The sequence below is a fragment of the Prunus dulcis genome, chromosome 1 (genome assembly GCF_902201215.1).
Source record: "Prunus dulcis chromosome 1, ALMONDv2, whole genome shotgun sequence".
In the NCBI taxonomy this organism is placed as follows: Eukaryota; Viridiplantae; Streptophyta; class Magnoliopsida; order Rosales; family Rosaceae; genus Prunus; species Prunus dulcis.
In genome coordinates this window covers 39,420,852-39,438,900 of record NC_047650.1, presented here as the reverse complement: position 1 = coordinate 39,438,900, position 18,049 = coordinate 39,420,852, and the positions used below count along the sequence as shown (strand labels likewise).

The 18,049-nt window shown below is 36.4% G+C and overlaps 1 protein-coding gene across 3 annotated transcripts; it reads right to left on the bottom strand.

Annotated features, from left to right (window-relative positions):
* Window positions 1-13,274: 13,274 nt before the first annotated feature.
* LOC117613948 (serine/threonine-protein kinase PEPKR2) lies at window positions 13,275-17,563 on the bottom strand. Of its 3 annotated transcripts, none has more exons than XM_034342570.1 (4): window positions 17,355-17,563; window positions 16,125-16,981; window positions 14,588-14,884; window positions 13,275-14,020 (listed from the first exon to the last, which is right to left on the bottom strand). In XM_034342570.1, exons 2-4 carry the CDS (start codon window positions 16,894-16,896, stop codon window positions 13,656-13,658), a joined length of 1,434 nt encoding a protein of 477 aa, XP_034198461.1. In that variant the 5' UTR covers window positions 16,897-16,981; window positions 17,355-17,563; the 3' UTR covers window positions 13,275-13,655. The 3 variants fall into 3 exon arrangements, with proteins under 3 accessions (XP_034198461.1, XP_034198463.1, XP_034198462.1); XM_034342572.1 differs by having other exon boundaries at window positions 13,456-14,020; window positions 16,125-16,915; XM_034342571.1 differs by having other exon boundaries at window positions 13,456-14,020; window positions 16,125-16,912.
* Window positions 17,564-18,049: the final 486 nt, after the last annotated feature.

Below are 18,049 nucleotides of genomic sequence, written 5' to 3'. Positions count from 1 at the left end.
GTTATCTCCATTGCTAGCTTTTACAACTTGTTTTGAGAGGTTGGTATATTTTGTTTTAAAGTTGAATAAATATATAAAATGTACTTAAGAAATTTATTTTATGTTGTGTGTATAGTGACTTTTTTGGCCACCTATTTTACTAATTTTTTTTTATAAAATTTTTGTTGGAACCTATTTTACTAATTAAAAATCAATGAGAAGTGAAAAATAGTACGTCTCTTTGTTAGACATAAGTTATCTTTCGGTGTTTATTTATTTATTTTCTTACACATTGAGAATCAAAGGTGATCATTAATTGGCTTATAGAAGGCATGTTACTACCTATATTATAGAAAGCTACATATACACTTAAATGTAATTTTTTTTATTTTATTTTTATGGAGCATCTACTTCCACAAAAGAAAAAATAGCGGTAAGAAAAAAAAAAAAAAGGACCCAAAACCCGCCTAGGGTACATTTCGCCACGCGGCTATACTATTTATAAAAAGAGGACCCGCCTAGCGTTAGCACACATTTCTCCATGCGTCACATATAGTATAGCCGAGCGTTTATACTATTTTTTAACAATAAAAACCCTAGTATAGCCGGCTATACTCATTTTATTAAGAGACTCATTTTATTAAGAGACCAGAGTATAGCCGTGCGGCTATACTAAAGCTACCAATAATCGACATCGCGCTTAAAGCAACACAGTCATTATTAGTGTCGTCCAGATAAATGTCTCTTCTCCCTTGAGCCGAGTCTGAGCCTTTTTGGCTGTGTTTCCAGACATGGGGAAGAAGACGAAGAATCCAGGAATAAGGCAAAGAGAAAGCAGCGAAAGCTGAGGAAAAGATTGCTCGCAGAGAGACCAGAAGCTCTCACCTGACGATGACATCGATGCCATTTTGGTAATTTCATACTCGAACTATGCATATTATATATATATATATATATGTTTGTGTGTGTGTGTGTGTGTCATTTTGTGCTTGTTAATTAGAGTTATGGATCATTTGAGAACAGCTGAAATAGTTTGTGGGAGTTTTAAACAGTGTTGGAAAAATCGGCTGCTCACAGCGTCCCATTTTCCGCAATCGTTATATGTGATTTGAGAACAGCTGAAATAGTTTGTGGGAGTTTTAAACAATGTTGGAAAAATCTGCCCGCCTAGGCGGCGACTAGGCGCTCGGCGGCCGATTTTTCGCAATCGTTGTCAGTGATTCCCATATGTGTGTCATTTTGTGCTTGTTAATTAGAGTTATGGATCATTTGAGAACAGCTGAAATAGTTTGTGGGAGTTTTAAACAGTGTTGGAAAAATCGGCTGCTCACAGCGTCCCATTTTCCGCAATCGTTATATGTGATTTGAGAACAGCTGAAATAGTTTGTGGGAGTTTTAAACAATGTTGGAAAAATCTGCCCGCCTAGGCGGCGACTAGGCGCTCGGCGGCCGATTTTTCGCAATCGTTGTCAGTGATTCCCATATGTGTGTCATTTTGTGCTTGTTAATTAGAGTTATGGATCATTTGAGAACAGCTGAAATAGTTTGTGGGAGTTTTAAACAATGTTGGGAAAATCTGCCCGCCTAGGCGCTCGGTGGCCGATTTTTCGCCATCGTTGTCAGTGATTCCCATATGTATGTCATTTTGTGCTTGTTAATTAGAGTTATGGATCATTGAGAACAACTGAAATAGTTTGTAGGAGTTTTAAACAGTGGAAAAATGGGCCTAGGCGCTGGGCTGCCCATTTTTTGCAATCGTTGTATGTGATTCCCACCCAAGATTCCTTTTTTGTTATTGTTTTGAAGATTCTGCCCCCTATTTTCTATCTGATAGTTTATTTTCACCAAAGGTATGATGATTGTGGAAATTCAGAATTCCCATCTAGATTCGTTGCAAGAATTTCCTAAACTGTACGTATTTTGCAGAGAGACTAGAACTTAAGGCTTTAATAATATATGTTACTGCCTCAAACTAAAACTATTATTCTACTCAAGTATCAATGGACCAACTTTTACATCCCAAAAGATAAGTATCTTGATGTAATTTCATTGATATTATTTAATCTACTATATCAATGTAAATTACAATTTTCTAATATATATTTCTGTGATGCTTTGCTGGAAAAGTAGTATCCATAAACCAAAATTTCCAACAGACCATATGGCACTATCATGGAGGGTGTCAAGTTGGGAGGGTTGTTGATAAAGGATATAGAGTTCTTGGTATTGATTCTCTGAGGATTATTGATGGTTCAACGTTTTATCACACCCCGGATGCTAGTCCTCAAGCTACTGTCATGATGCTTGAGTATACTTGGAAAACATATCATATATACATAATCTTCACGAAAATCTTGTACAAATTGCTGATTAAACCTGCAATTTGGTTTCCTTTTTTGTGCATGTGGTGCAGGTACATGGGACAAAGGATTCTGCATGACAGATTAGTCCATGGATCAAAAATGAAAAATTGATCTGGTCACTTATGTTTCCCAAACATAAAGCCGATTAGTGATTACTGGAATATATGTCTCTGAGACATTTGATTAATACTGTAGAGATTGGAATGTAAAATTTTAAAATCTATATAGTTGATGTCATGTTTATTTACCTATCATCACATTTGGTGTTGAATTGATCAGATCTGGTATGGTTCAAGCAAAACTTTCTGTACTCAGCTTGACTAGATTAGCCTTCCGGTGATTAAATATATGCCTTACTATTAAATCTAAATTAGCTCTAAAAATAATTAGTTAGTTTTTGTTAAGAGCGTAATGAGGAAGGAAACTAGTAAGGAGGTGATGATGACACAACACAACTGCAAGCACTTTCAGAACTTTTGATCACATGGGCTGCTCTAACTTCATGAAGTCCTTCAGGTAGGCCTTATTTTTCTTTAGTTGTCATGATTTTTTTGTACATCGTTCGCAAAAGAAAGATTTGAAAAATTATTACCAAATTAACGAATGAGGCATTGCGCACAATCATGGCATGGTTAGAAAGAGATACCCACAGAAGGACTGAAAGTGCAGCAGATTAACTAAAGTCAAACTAATTTGGAGATCCTATAATGATGGCTCACCATAAAAGTGAGACTCTTTTGTATTCAAGACAAAGATTACTAATATACAGATGTAGGCAAAAAAGAAAAGAAGACGAATAAGATTAGGATATGCTGTTAGCCCTTCTTTCTCAGCCCCTTATAATAATATGGGGAGGCATCTCCTTTCATCTACTTTTTTCCTGCTTCAACTTCATTGCACATTTTCATGGACACAGAGAGTGGAAGAATCTCATTTGCTAGGAAAGAGCGCTTTCAAGGCTCGGATAAGGAGGAGAAAAATCTAGCAGCAGAATGAGCCTGGCCCCAACAAAATCCCTGAAAAGCAGCCCTTGATGGATGTTCACAGCATAATCCTCAGGATATGCCATTTGTGCTTACTGGTTTATTCCATCTCTTGAAGTCTTTGAGCCCTTATATAACTTGTGCGGGGCCATCATTGAAACACAAGCAGAAGCACCTATACATACTAGAAGAAGTATACTTTTCAAATAAGCAAAGCAGTCATAGGGCTCCTCTTTCTTGGCAGGCACTGGTGACTGATGCAGCTACAAATGTACAATCACTTTCATTGACCTGCCAAAGAAGAGTTGCCCTACGATTGCTTTTGGCTTAATGAAATTTGCAGCCTGCCTGATCATGCAGTAGAGCCCTGTCATGCAAAACATATACGGCAAGGTATAATATTACGCTAGGCTAGGCAGGGATATACGTAGGTTTTGTCATATTTGAAAATAATGGTAGAGGTAGAGCTATAATACTGAAGTTATTTTTGTTGTACAAAGTTGTTCTGCTTTGTGACTGAGCAAGCAGGCAAATTGACTTTACCATGTGGCTTTGCACGATGCGAGGAAATAGTGTGATTTTATATGGGTGGAATGGAAGGTGGAAGCCATATATACAAGCAATTACTAATTTCCCTGATCCCTTTTGTTAGTTGTGGCCGTATAGCTTTGTCTGAGAGGATGTTCTTGCTATGTGCTTAAACAGTGCATATAAAAATAAAACAATTCTGTATAAAAGACCAGTAAGTTTCTTTTCTACAGCTATTTTTGACACCCAAGGGAAGTCTAGCCGACCATTTCCGTGAGCTGCACCTTGGAAATTATTATTCAGATGAGTATTTGAATTACAGTTTGAATCAAGAAAACTCTTTGGGTGGCAAGGTAAATACTTAAATTTAAAGCATCTGAGCTATTTGGATCTAAGCAACAATGATTTTGGAGGAATACAGATTCCTAGTTTCTTAAGTTGTCTTAAAAGTTTAAGATATCTTAACCTCTCAGACTCAAAGTTCGCTGGAATAATTCCGCATCAATTGGGAAATCTCTCGAGTCTACGCTGTCTAGGACTCAGGAGTAAAAGCTACTACGTACTGGATGAAGTTTGAGAATCTCCAATGGCTTTCTGGTCTTTCGATCGGCTATAATATTTATAGAAAATTCAATATAACTCCAAAATCGAAAACAGAAGTTGGATGCAATCCTTGTATTTTTTGTTGTTGATACAAGTACTTTGACTTTTGTGCCACGTATGATTACATTTCTTTTTTTTATTTTTTGATATTTACATATTATTTTTTTCATTTTTAAAATACTTTGTTATTCCCATCATGCCCCTAAAAATTAAATGAGGTAAGAAATTTATTTTTGTCATAATAATTAGCTATATATTTTTGAAATAATTAAATAAGGCAACAAATCACATCTCCTATAATTTTTGAAATAGCTATTATATTTCAGTCATGCTCCTGTATGAATGTTGGCTTTCTTTCTGTTGTGGCTTTGTATTCTTGCACTATGGCAACTTGTGTTTGATTCGGCAATATCTTGGCACATTACAACTTAAAAGTTCGGCCACTATACTGTATTTTTTAAATATATATTATTTTTATTCAATAATATGTGAGTGTATACGTGTGTTAAACATGAAAAACACGTACGTACATGTATAATACGTAACCGTCGAGGTCTCTAAATGAAATCATTAAGCCCTTCAAGACCTTAATTAAAGTAATTCAAGGGCTTCAAATATATTTTCACATTGAACTTCAAGTACTTACTAATTAAAGTAATTCAAAAAGGCTAAGATATAAATTAATTACATATATGAAATTAAAGAAGTTGGCAAAAAAAAAAATCAAAAGTAAAGAAACTAATTTTATATTTTCAAAATTCGCTAGGTTACCAGGGTACAGCCGAGCGGCTATACCATTTCTAAAAAAATTTTCAGAAAATCTAGTATAGCCGGGCGGCTATACTATTTATATACATAATAGAGATCCAGCCAGCACCTAGGCACCACGTGTCAAACCATGCGGCTGCACTGTTCTGAACATTTAAAAAAAAAAAGGGTTAAAATCGGGTACAGCCGGGCGGCTATACTATTTTTAAAAAACATTTAAAAAACCTAGTATAGCCGGGCGGCTATACTATTTATAGACATAATAGGGATCCAGCCAGCACCTAGTCGCCACGTGTCAAACCATGCAGCTGTACTGTTCTGAACATTTAAAAAAAAAAAAAAAGGGTTAAAAGCGAGTATAGCGGCGCGGCTATACTATTTTTAAAAACAATTAAAAATCTAGTATAGCCGGGCGGCTATAGGATTTATATACATAATAAGGATCCAGCCAGCACCTAGGCGCCACGTGTCAAACCATGCGGCAGTACTGTTCTGAACATTTTTTTAAAAAAAGGGTTAAAAGCGAGTATAGCAGCGCGGCGATACTATTTTTAGAAAACATTTTAAAAATCTAGTATAGCCGGGCGGCTATACTATTTATATACATAATAGGGATCCAGCCAGCACCTAGGCGCCACGTGTCAAACCATGCGGCTGTACTGTTTTTAAAATTTCAAAAAAGAAAGGTTAAAAGCGAGTATAGCCGTGCGGCTATACTATTTTTATATTTTAAAAAGGGTCAATAATGTTTTTTTCTTAAAAGGTTATTTTTAGTAATTAAACAATATCTTGGCCTGATTTAATTACTTGAATTATTAATTATGTTCTAACTATTATTTATCTAGTGAATGATTGGTATCAAATATTTTAATTGACTTCATAAATGATATTACTTAATATATATCTTGCATTTTTGTTAGAACAAGTAAGCTCTCACATTCATTCATAGTTAGTGAAATACGGAAGGGAAAAAAATGCGAATTAAATACGTATGTGTTTGATTCGGCAATATCTTGGCACATTACAACTTAAAGGTTCGGGCACTATACTGTATTTTTTAAATATATATTATTTTTATTCAATAATATGTGAGTGTATACGTGTGTTAAACATGAAAAACACGTACGTACATGTATAATACGTAACCTTCGAGGTCTCTAAATGTATTCATTAAGCCCTTCAAGACCTTAATTAAAGTAATTCAAGGGCTTCAAATATATTTTCACATTGAACTTCAAGTACTTACTAATAAAAGTAATTCAAAAAGGCTAAGATATAAATTAATTACATATATGAAATTAAAGAAGTTGGCAAAAAAATTCAAAAGTAAAGAAACTGTTTCTATATTTTCAAAATTCGCCAGGTTGGCAAGGTACAGCCGCGCGGCTATACTATTTCTAAAAAAAATTTAAGAAAATCTAGTATAGCCGAGCGGCTATACTATTTATATACATACTAGGGATCCAGCCAGCTCCTAGGCGCCACGTGTCAAACCATGCGGCTGCACTGTTCTGAACATTTATTTAAAAAAAAAAAAAAAAGGGTTAAAAGCGAGTACAGCCGCTTAGCTATACTATTTTTAAAAAACATTTAAAAAATCTAGTATAGCTGGGCGGCCATACCATTTAGAGATATTTAGTGATATACCCATTTCTAGCACTAATATTATAAATAAACCCTACACAATTGAATTCCTATAAACAAACCCAAAAAAAACCCAAAAAATGATAGCTAGCCTTATTGAATTTAATATTAATTATTAAATTACTTTGATGCCCTATTGAGTGCTTTGGGTATTTTTATGATATTTTGGGGTTGGGCTTGTTTTAAGAAATGGATGGCAGTTTTGTAATTTATAAGAAGTTAAAAGCTTTTTTGTTATGTTATAAATGGGTTTTTGGTGTGTTTCTAAAGTCCATTTTATATAGGGTATTTTTATAATTTGGGCCCCCATATTGGGTATAATAGTGAATCTCCCTACTATTTATATACATAATAGGGATCCAGCCAGCTCCTAGGCGCCACGTGTCAAACCATGCGGCGGTACTGTTCTGAACATTTTTTTTTTTAAAAAAAAGGGGTTAAAAGCGAGTATAGCCGCGCGGCTATACTAGTTTTAAAAAACATTTTAAAAATCTAGTATAGCCGGGCGGCTATACGATTTGTATACATAATAGGGATCCAGCCAACACCTAGGCGCCACGTGTCAAACCATGCGGCTGTACTGTTCTGAACATTTTTAAATTAAAAAAAAAGGTTTAAAAGCGAGTATAGCCGCGCGGCTATACTATTTTTAAAAAAAATTTTAAAAATCTAGTATAGCCGGGCTGTACTATTTATATACATAATAGGGATCCCGCCAGCACCTAGGCGCCACGTGTCAAACCATGCGGCTGTACTGTTTTGAACATTTAAAAAAAAAAAAAAAAGGGTTAAAAGCGAGTATAGCCGCGCGGCTATATTATTTTTAGAAAACATTTAAAAAATCTAGTATAGCCGGGCGGCTATACGATTTATATACATAATAGGGATCCAGCCAGCACCTAGGCGCCACGTGTCAAACCATGCGGCTGTACTGTTTTTAAAATTTGAAAAAAGAAAGGTTAAAAGCGAGTATAGCCGTACGGCTATACTATTTTTATATTTTAAAAAGGGTCAATAATGTTTTTTTAAAAAAAGGTTATTTTTAGTGATTAAACAATATCTTGGCCTGATTTAATTACTTGAATTATTAATTATGTTCTAACTATTATTTATCTAGTGAATGATTGGTATCAAATATTTTAATTGACTTCATAAATGATATTACTTAATATATATCTTGCATTTTTGTTAGAACAAGTAAGCTCTCACATTCATTCATAGTTAGTGAAATACGGAAGGGAAAAAAATGCGAATTAAATACGTATGTGTTTGATTCGGCAATATCTTGGCACATTACAACTTAAAAGTTCGGCCACTACACTGTATTTTTTAAATATATATTATTTTTATTCAATAATATGTGAGTGTATACGTGTGTTAAACATGAAAAACATGTACGTACATGTATAATACGTAACCGTCGAGGTCTCTAAATGTATTCATTAAGCCCTTCAAGACCTTAATTAAAGTAATTCAATGGCTTCAAATATATTTTCACATTGAGCTTCAAATGTATTCATATTTGAAAATACAATTCCTCACTAATATACTCTCATTGTTTTACGTTTTATTTTGTTTTGCTCACTTTTTTTTCTTCATAACTTTGGTTGCTGGAAAGTTAATTCCCACCTAATATCTTTAATTAAGATACAATTAACCATTAACACATGTGGGTTTTGTGTTTTCCCCCAACATCATTTTTGATTCCTTTGTTTTTTGATAGTCAATTATCTTCCAATTTTTCCTATTTTTTTCATGTATTTGTTGTGGCGTTTTACGATTATTGGTTGTATCACTCAAATCCACACACATTTTATCTAAAATCTACATGTTTATCAGGTATAGTAGAGTATACTACTTATGTGTTAGGTATATTATGTTATATTTACCTAGTAATTAGGTACATTATTTTATATTTACCTAGTCTTTAGGTACATTATGTTATATTTACCTAGTAGGTACATTATCTTATATTTACCTAAGAATCAGGTATATTATATCATATTTACCTAGTAGTCATGTAAATATTTGTTCGGAAGATATCATCAATAATTCTTCTACTTTCATTGTTTTATATGAACTTCTTTTATGTCATGACGTCAATAGAAGGATTCCAAATTTAAAATCCAAAATCTATTTAGAAGGAAAGAATCGATACATTAATTTGGATTTTCAATTACTGTTCTTTCCTTATTTATCTTAAAGGGTAAATTTGACACATGAAAAAATTAATAAAAGTCAATGGACCCAAATCTACAGCAAAAAAGGTGTGGACTAAACCCAATAACGGCTAAGAATTTTGGACTTATATAAAAACGACACCTATAAAGCCGCCCGGCTATACTCTTTTTATAATAAAAAAAATCCAAAGTATAGCCGTTAAAAAACCGTAGTATAGCCGACGTGTCAAAAATCGTATAGCGGTCGGCTATACAATTTTTTAAACTAAAAACCGTAGTATAGCCGTCCGGCTATACTCTTTTTATTTTACAAAAAATTTATATAAAAGAAGGACCGGCCTGTCGCCTAGCGCCCATTTCACCACGTGTCAAAATAGTATAGTCGCCCGGCTATACTCTTTTTATTAAAAACCACGAGTAGCGCGGCTATACTAAGATAAGGACGGCCTGTCGCCTAGCGCCATGCTGCCACGTGTCAACAACAGTATAGTCCTTCGACTATACTATTTTTTTATATGATAAAAACCATATGCTAGAGATTTCTAATTAAAGAAAAACCAACCCTGATGCTAGAGATTTTTCTGTTGACATGGGTTTTGCTAACGGTGAAGTCAAGTCGTGCGACTATACTGTTTATAAAAAATATTTATAAAAAAGGACCACCGTAAAGCCGCGCGGCTATACTACCTTTTTTAAATAAAAATATACTCTTTTTTATTTTTTTTTTAAAAAAAACCCCAGAGTATAGCCGCACGGCTATACTATAAAAAAAGAGCCCCCACCTGGAGCCAGGCGCCCGTACATGTCAAAACTCAAAACTAGTATAGCCCGCCGGGCTATACTAGTTTTAATAATAAAAAACCGTTGCATTGCCGCGCGGCTACACTCTTTTTATTAAAGAACTGATTATATGAGTGCAATATAGTGCAAGGTTCTTGTAAGTTTAGTGAAGAACTGACTGCGTCCTTTGCATGTATGCCCCAAACGACAGCTGCAGTTGCACTCTGGTTGGTGAGATTGGATGCCTTAATTACTCCATACTTTGAAGTTGGTAATTCGGATATTTTGGAGAAACTTAAAATAAGTTATGATGATCTAGAATATAATGAGAGGAATTTTTTTCTAGACATTGCATGCTTCTTTAACATGAGACACAAAGATCATGCAAGAGAAGCACTGGACGGTTGCGGTTTTTATGCAGATATTGGAATAGATATCCTTGTTGAGAAAGCTCTTCTAGGTATTGATTCATATGGGTTTCTACGGATGCATGATTTGCTCCAAGAAAAGGGTCAGGAAGTTGTCCGCCGAGAATCTCCTGATGAGCCAGGCAGGCGTAACAGGTTGTGGAACCGTAAAGAAGTCAATTATGTCTTGTGCCAAAATACAGTAAGAGAATTTAGTACAAGAATGAGTTTAATTGCTATTGGCTAGTATATCATATAACACTTTTCTCTTATGTTATGAGCTTCACATTTATATATTCATGTTGATTAGGGAACAGAAACAATTGAAGGTATAATGGTGGACGTCGAATACCTAGGAGTTGTCCACGTGAACTCTAAATCCTTTTCAAAGATGAACAAACTCAGATACCTTAAGCTAATGGGTGTGGACCTCTCCAACGGGCTCGAATATCTTCCCAATAGTCTACGGATTCTTGAATGGTCTGAATTTTCCCTAAAATCTTTCCCATCATCTTTCTATCCCGAGCATGAGCATCTACGAGAACTTAGCATGTGTCATAGTGACCTTGAATATCTTTGGAGGGAAGTAAAGGTATCTTCTCTCTTATTCATCTTTCTTACCTATAGTACTTTTTGAATTATATGAAAGCTAATTTTGCTACGTTTTCACTTAATGTCAGCCGTTACACAATTTGAAAAGGATTGATCTCCGTTACTCTTTGAGTCTTGTCAAGACCCCAGACTTCAGAAGTATTCCATTCCTTGTGCATCTGATTCTTGAAGGTTGTGAAAGGTTGCATGAGGTTGATCCGGATCCAGCTCTGGAGAAAGGCGCCTTTCAAGAGATTAAGACTTACTGTCTCTTCTTCATTATTATTATTTTTCTCTCTGCTTCCTATCACGGCTTCTTCGACTTCTACTACAGCTGCTCCTCTCTCTGATTCTTCTTTCTCAAGTGTTTCCAATTTCATTTCTGTGAAGCTTGACCGGAACAATCTGAGCAAGCCAACATGAATAGTTTTTGCGGTCAAGCTTCACAGAAATGAAATTGGAAACAAAGAAGAATCAGAGAGAGGAGCAGCTGTAGTAGAGGTCGAAGAAGCCATGACTGGAAGCAGAGAGAAAAAAAAAAAAAAATTAATAATGAAGAAGAGACAGTAAGTCTTAAGCTCTTGATACCATGAAGAATTTCTCGAAAATGCCTTCTTATTCAATTCAATGATTTCAAATGGTTACAACGAGATTGTTTTTATATAGAAGGATCAGAATATTAAATCCTATATCAAGAGAGCTTTTGAGTTGTATGGAATGTTTGATAACGTGGACAGTCAATTATCCTTTAGTTTTTGCTGTCCCTGAACACCAGATGTATGGCTCAGAAGAAGATCTTAATAATATTGGACGAAGCAATTCCCCATGGCGTCGGCTTCCTTTCCTCATTAACACATTTAGATTTAAGTAGAAATCCCCTTGTTAACCTCCTCTGGAGCATCCGTCAACTTTCTGGGCTTGTATCTCTTGACGTGCATGATTGCAACAGGCTTCAAACATTGCAAGGGCTTCCACTTGGTCCGCTATTTTTACGCTTATAATTGTAGTTCACTGGAAACATCTCCTTTAGACATGATTAAACATACCCTTTTCCAACATGTGGAGAAGCAAGGCTGCATGAATGTGGATTTTATTCCCACCTAGGTCAAGGTGTGAATTTGTTGTTCCTGGGAATGAAATTCCAGAGTGGGTGAATCATAAAAGTGTGGGGTCTCCATCAGTCAGTGCAGAGCTGGATCCGGGTTGGCTTACTGATCATAAGCTAGTGGATCGGATTTGCGCTGTGTGTTGTTTTCGCTGTCCCTGAACACCAGCTGTATGGCTCAGAAGAAGATCTTGATAATTTTTTGTGCAAACTGAGCATCAATGGAGAAGTCGGGACTCCGTCAGTGAATTATGCATTGGAATCCCTTCTTCCTGCTATGTCGAACCATCTTTGGTTATGCTATCTCCCACCTCATGAATGCTATTTCTATTTTTGGTGTGAGGATATTTACTCTAATATTGAAGCTTCATTTGGATTCATTGGCTCAACGATGGAAGTGATCGAGTGTGGGTTCCATTTAGTATACGAGGAAGATTTTGAAGTTCTCGTTGAGCAAACATAGTCAAGGCAGACCAGCAGCGTTAATTAGCAACAAATTATTAAGGAAACCAACAGCAGCAGCTGTACCAGAATTTCAGGTTGTGGCAGGCATTGCCAGACCTCGAAAGCTTTGTATAGAGATTTCACCTTTGACCTCGAATATTAAGGAAACCAACAAATTATTGTCAATATGCTGTTTAGGTCAACGGCAGAGCAGCATAATGTGCTTCATATTAATGGATGGGAACGAAATATATGTATTATGGTTTTCCCATTGTTGTTTATCTATCGCATCACTTTTACGAAAACATGTTAGACTAGAATTTTTCTAGCTTTCATCGGTCAAACATCCAGCAACCGAAGAGCCATTACAGTAACAACAGAACACAGTTGAGTTGCAAGAGGAAAAGGGGTTGGAGAGGCCTAAAAACAATCCAATCAAACCTGCCGCAACCAAAAATGAATTAAGTGCAATTTTAAGTATTAAACCTAAAGTCTAGATTAACTAGTCTAGGACGAAAAACCTAAAGTTTAGAGTCTAAATGAAGACCAACCATGTTATCAAAGTTGAAAAAATTAATTGGAAGTGAGCATTTTGAATGAAAAAATTAATTGGAAGTGAGCATTTTGAAAACATGCTCACTTCCAATTAATTTTTTCAAGCCAATGTTGAACAAAGATTATACTGTTTAGGTCAACGGCAGAGAAGCATACATCATGTGCTTAAATTAAAGAATGGGAACGAAATTTATATATTTCGGTTCCCTCATTGTTACATATGGCATCACTATTACAAAGAATTTAGAGTTGATTTACTCCAAACTCTATCAGTCAAACATCCAGCAACCGAAAGGCCAAAAGACTGTTGAATTGCAAGATGGAAAGGGGATGGAAAGACCTAATAACAATATAACCAATCCTGCTTCAGAAAATTATACCAACACTATATTTATCAATGATACAAGTGACACAGAAAACATATCATAATACAGTGCGGCATTCTATTTACACATTCTGTACAATGGATTCTCTCAGTTCATCAGTTTACAATTATTATTAGATTAAAGTAAGGAAATATGAAGGAGAGAGAAAGAATGAGTTGAAGAGGGATGATTTCACAGACAATGCTAAAATGACAACCCAAATTACCGTCTTGGTCCGGTATATGTCAACTTGTTATCTTTTGCTCACTGAAAATCACCAGGGCAGGTTATTTTCAATTCCCCAGCTTAAAAGAGGAGTGAGATAATGGAGATATCGATGGTGTCAGTTTGTCAGCAGGATCAAAATGCTTTACAGAGGTTGTTAGCTTTCATGTTAGATGAACACTGCTGCTCAATTGGACGACCTTTGGGACCACATAGTCGGCTCCTTTTTGGCTCGGAAATTCTCACGTGCGAAACTGCAGTGGCAAGTGCATCCACTAAACCACAATCATCCTGGTCTTCTTCTGACTTGCAACTATCAGATGACGAAAGAGGACCTGAAGTTTCACTGAGAGAGCCATCTACTGACTTGTTTAGACATGCTTTTAGTCTGGGTGGAATGGCAAGTTGGGGGCAAGGCGCTCCCGCTTGGTTCTTCAATCTTGATTTAATGGGAAGTGCCTTTAGTGTTCGCTCAGTATAAAACAATATCCATGGATGCCCTGTTAAAACGCCAAATAAATGTCAGTTGCTTGGAGCTATAAAACTTGCAAAAGAAATCCTTAGTTCAATGATCATCAGAAAAACCAATACTAAAATGCAGAAATTGGTTGGAAGGAGCATGCACACACTTTGTGACAATGTCAAGAAATACAAGGAAACAAGGGCGGCAAAGCAAAGAACGTTCAGTAATCAAGGGTTAATTAACATTTTGGGCTAGGTAGTCGTTCCCTCAAAATTTCAAAAGTCCAACGGTAGTTGATCAACCAACAATTTGTGTGGCTGTGACAAAATAGGGGTGGAAAGAAAGGCATCTTTAGACATTTTAAAAACATATTAGCTGACACGTATATAAGCAAAAGCATCTTAATTGGAGAAAATGTATGACAAGTTATTGAAGTAAACCTTTAGTCGTACTTTCCCCTTGACACAAAAGACCTCTCAAATAAGCCTAATCCCAGAGAAAGAAAATGTAAGTTTTTCCAAAAAGGAGAATGGATTGCATATACCTAATAAAAGGGGGTGCATATGCTTAAAAATTCCCATATTTGACAGAACCAGAAACTTACTCAATACTTCATCTGCTGTGATCCGTACTGAAACATCCCTTGTCAGCATTCTCCCAATAAGATCCCGCGCAGGCTTCGAAATTGATTCCCATATCCCCGTATGGAAATCAAGCTTCACAGTCTTGATTGCTTCAAAAACTGCTTCTAAGGAGTCTCCTTGAAATGGAAGGACACCAACCAAGAGCGCGTGTAGGAGGACACCAGCACTCCAGATATCCACCTTCTCAGAATACTTTCCTAACAAAACATCTGGTGCAACATAAGCCGGACTTCCAGCCAAACCAGTCAGATTTTGCCCTGCAGTAAGCATGAGAAAACCTTTCACTTAACTAATCCATATAAAAGAGAGGAATAAAAAGTATGATTAACACTTCCAGAAATATGCCAACAGCTTACAAAAATTGCAATAAAAATTACAATCTTGTCTACAACTAAATACACATAATGTTCATTAAATTTTTTGACAATAGAGACATGTTCTCCCCACTTATCACTATCAAACTCCATATCACATCACACAGAAATTTGACGGAAAAAAAAAAAAAAACAGAAGTTACAAGCGCAGTGCAGTTAGGTTTAATAATTTTAAGTACCTCAAATTTAAAGAAAAAAGAGACAGAATATACTAAACGTTCTCGACAGCACAGAATGCAGTATCAACAGAAATCATGGAATGAAGCCAGGAATCGTAAAATCATATATATCAGCACATCTTGTTAATAAATTTATAAATAAAAAATTGAAAGGGAATCCCAATAAAATGATGACAGATGACAGATATAATGTTCACCTGGGTGGAAGAACCAAACAGAGAGAACATGTTACGATGTCAATGTTGCATTCGAGGTACATAAGCTTAAAGGTTTAATATAAACTAACTTCAGAAATGCAATCTAAAACAGAACTCTGAACACTATCAATTTCATAATGATGGACCCAGACACCCAGCCAAAGGATAATAATAATGCCAGAACATATTTCCTGCATAGAATTGACAGTATCTATGGTTATAATCAAAACATCCCTCAAACAGTCTAACCTCGGAAGAAGATACGAACTCATCTTAAGAGCATCAGAACTTAAAAAGTCTGACACAGTTTCTTAGTCTTCCGTGATACAGCCATACGGCTGACCCAAGCAGTTTAGGATCTTGCATATAGATGCTCAAGACTAATATGGGAAGCTCAACTATAGCCATAGAGAAATCTGAACAAATACTTCTTACATAGAGATTGTAGTTGAGTTTATCCTCAGGAAGGATGGATGTCATGGTTTAATATAGTCATTATGCCTTATGCTAAATGCAACTTAAAAGCTATCTTACAAAGAATGCTGGATTTATTTATTTTTACTCTTCCATGGAGATCATACTGCGACCTTTCCTCACACCCCTACAATCTGTGCTTGTGATAGTTGTTGATGGTATGAAAAAGCCTTTAAAATACTTTCTTCAAACTCAAGATCCCCTACTGTCGGGAAAAAAAACATATACTAAAAATGTAGATAAAATCCTTGAAAGAAGAGGTAAGGTGCTCACCATTTGATATTCTCATGGCCAGCCCAAAATCTGCAAGCTTTATCTTTCCTGCTTTTGTGAGAAGAATGTTCTCAGGCTTTATGTCTCTGTGTACAACCCCCATATCATGACAATACTTGATAACTAGCATCACTTCCTTGAATATATTGGCAGCCCGGTGCTCTGAATACTGAACCTCCTGAACCATCTGATCAATCAGGCGCCCTCCAGAGCACAACTCCATCACAAGATGAAAACAATTTGACTCCTCATACACAGCCTGCAATGTCACAACCCCCGGATGACCAGACAAATGCTGCATTATCTCCACCTCCCTATGAACCGTCTCCTCCCCTTTTTTCAGAGTCTTACATGCATACTCAGCACCACTAATCCGGGACTGACACAACCAAACCGACCCAAACTTTCCATGGCCAAGCGTTTCACCTGAAACATAATCTTCCTCAATCTTATTCTTCCTACCCATCTGGGTAGCAACATCTATACACCCTATCTTCCTCTTGATACCTCTTCCTGGAGCAACCAAAGACGAAGTCCCACATGGCGGAGCAGTGGCAATGCCTGCAAGCCTACTTTTATGCGACACCACAGGTTCAGTGCCTCCATCATCATCATCATCATCTTCTTTGCACCGCTTCTTCAACCTTGTATAATCCTCTAGTGAATAATGTGATGTAAGGATCGATGATCTTGAATTGCACGCCTTTGATGTCACATCTTCCGGTAGATCTAGGCATGGGTCAGCCTCGCCACCTTTCCTCTTCTTCCTCATCAAGTCAGAGTAAACACTACTTTTACCCAGAAGCACACTATCAGTACATTGAAATTGCAATTCACACTTCTGGGTTCTGTTGTTCCTATATAACAAAAAATTATTTTTTTCTCAAAACAAAATTCAGTGTAATCAATTAAATACGCCTTTTCTTTTTGTTTCCCAGAAAAGAAAAAAAAAATCAAGAACAAAAGAGTTCCTTTATTTTACAACGGAATTTCGAGTGAAAACAGACGAACAATTTGACTCGGAAAACTGCACAACTACATTATACCCAGTAAATTAAAGAAACGACATTGAATTAAACAAAGCAGAAAAACAATTTTCTTTTTCTTTCAAAATCTCGGAAAATAAATCAAAAACCCAAACCCATCACTAGGATTGAATCAGTGAATACGACCGAGAAAAGAAGCGAAAAACTTTTAAAAATTGGGAAAAGAAAGAACCTTTGAACTCACCCAATACATTCACATTTCAGAGCTGACGAAAGAGATCAGAGCGAAACCCATAAACAGTCAGCGTCGTTGGTCAACGAGTATCAGCGAACCCTGGACTGTGAGAGAGAGATTGATCGAAACAGAAACCCTAGAAATTTCCGATTACAAGATTTGATGAGGAAACAGGGACGAATTTTATCACGGTAAAGAAAACAATATATAAGAATTGACGCCAAAGGTTTGGGGTTTTAGTCTTTTGCGCCTTTTTACCTGTGCCGACGTGTCCGCTTTTTATACGACAGGTTTCAGAATCCGAGTCTAATTGGGATGGGAGTGTGGAGTGGGGTGATCTGGTGCGGGCGGTACTAGGGTGCGGCTGCGTGCGAGGCGATGAAATCGGGCGGTGGAATTTGGTGCGACTTTGACGACACGGGGATTTGGGGGCAGCTGCGTGTTTTACTTTGGGAAAGACTGGCAGTGAGCTTTTGACGCATGTGATGTGATATGTCATTTCACATGGGCGCCAGGCGACACGTGGGAGCCGTGAGCCTGAATAATGTAGAATACTATTTCATGCTTTATCGATGGGGACATGTTATTTGGTACGGATTGCGAACCCTTATCTTGTCTAATTTGGTTGGGTTTGGACATTGTAATGTATCAATGTTATATTAATTGGTTGGGTTTATGTCTGAAATTAGTAGTATACTTGGACT

What these genes read in the sequence shown, in the direction of transcription:
- LOC117613948 (XM_034342570.1), bottom strand. Translation starts at nt 16,896, where the DNA reads ATGAGGAAGAAGAGGAAAGGTGGCGAGGCTGACCCATGCCTAGATCTA. An exon ending in GGCCATGAGAATATCAAATG is followed by an intron (nt 14,885 to 16,124) that starts GTGAGCACCTTA and finishes TGCTTACTGCAG; the next exon opens with GGCAAAATCTGACTGGTTTG. An exon ending in CACAGCAGATGAAGTATTGA is followed by an intron (nt 14,021 to 14,587) that starts GTAAGTTTCTGG and finishes GCGTTTTAACAG; the next exon opens with GGCATCCATGGATATTGTTT.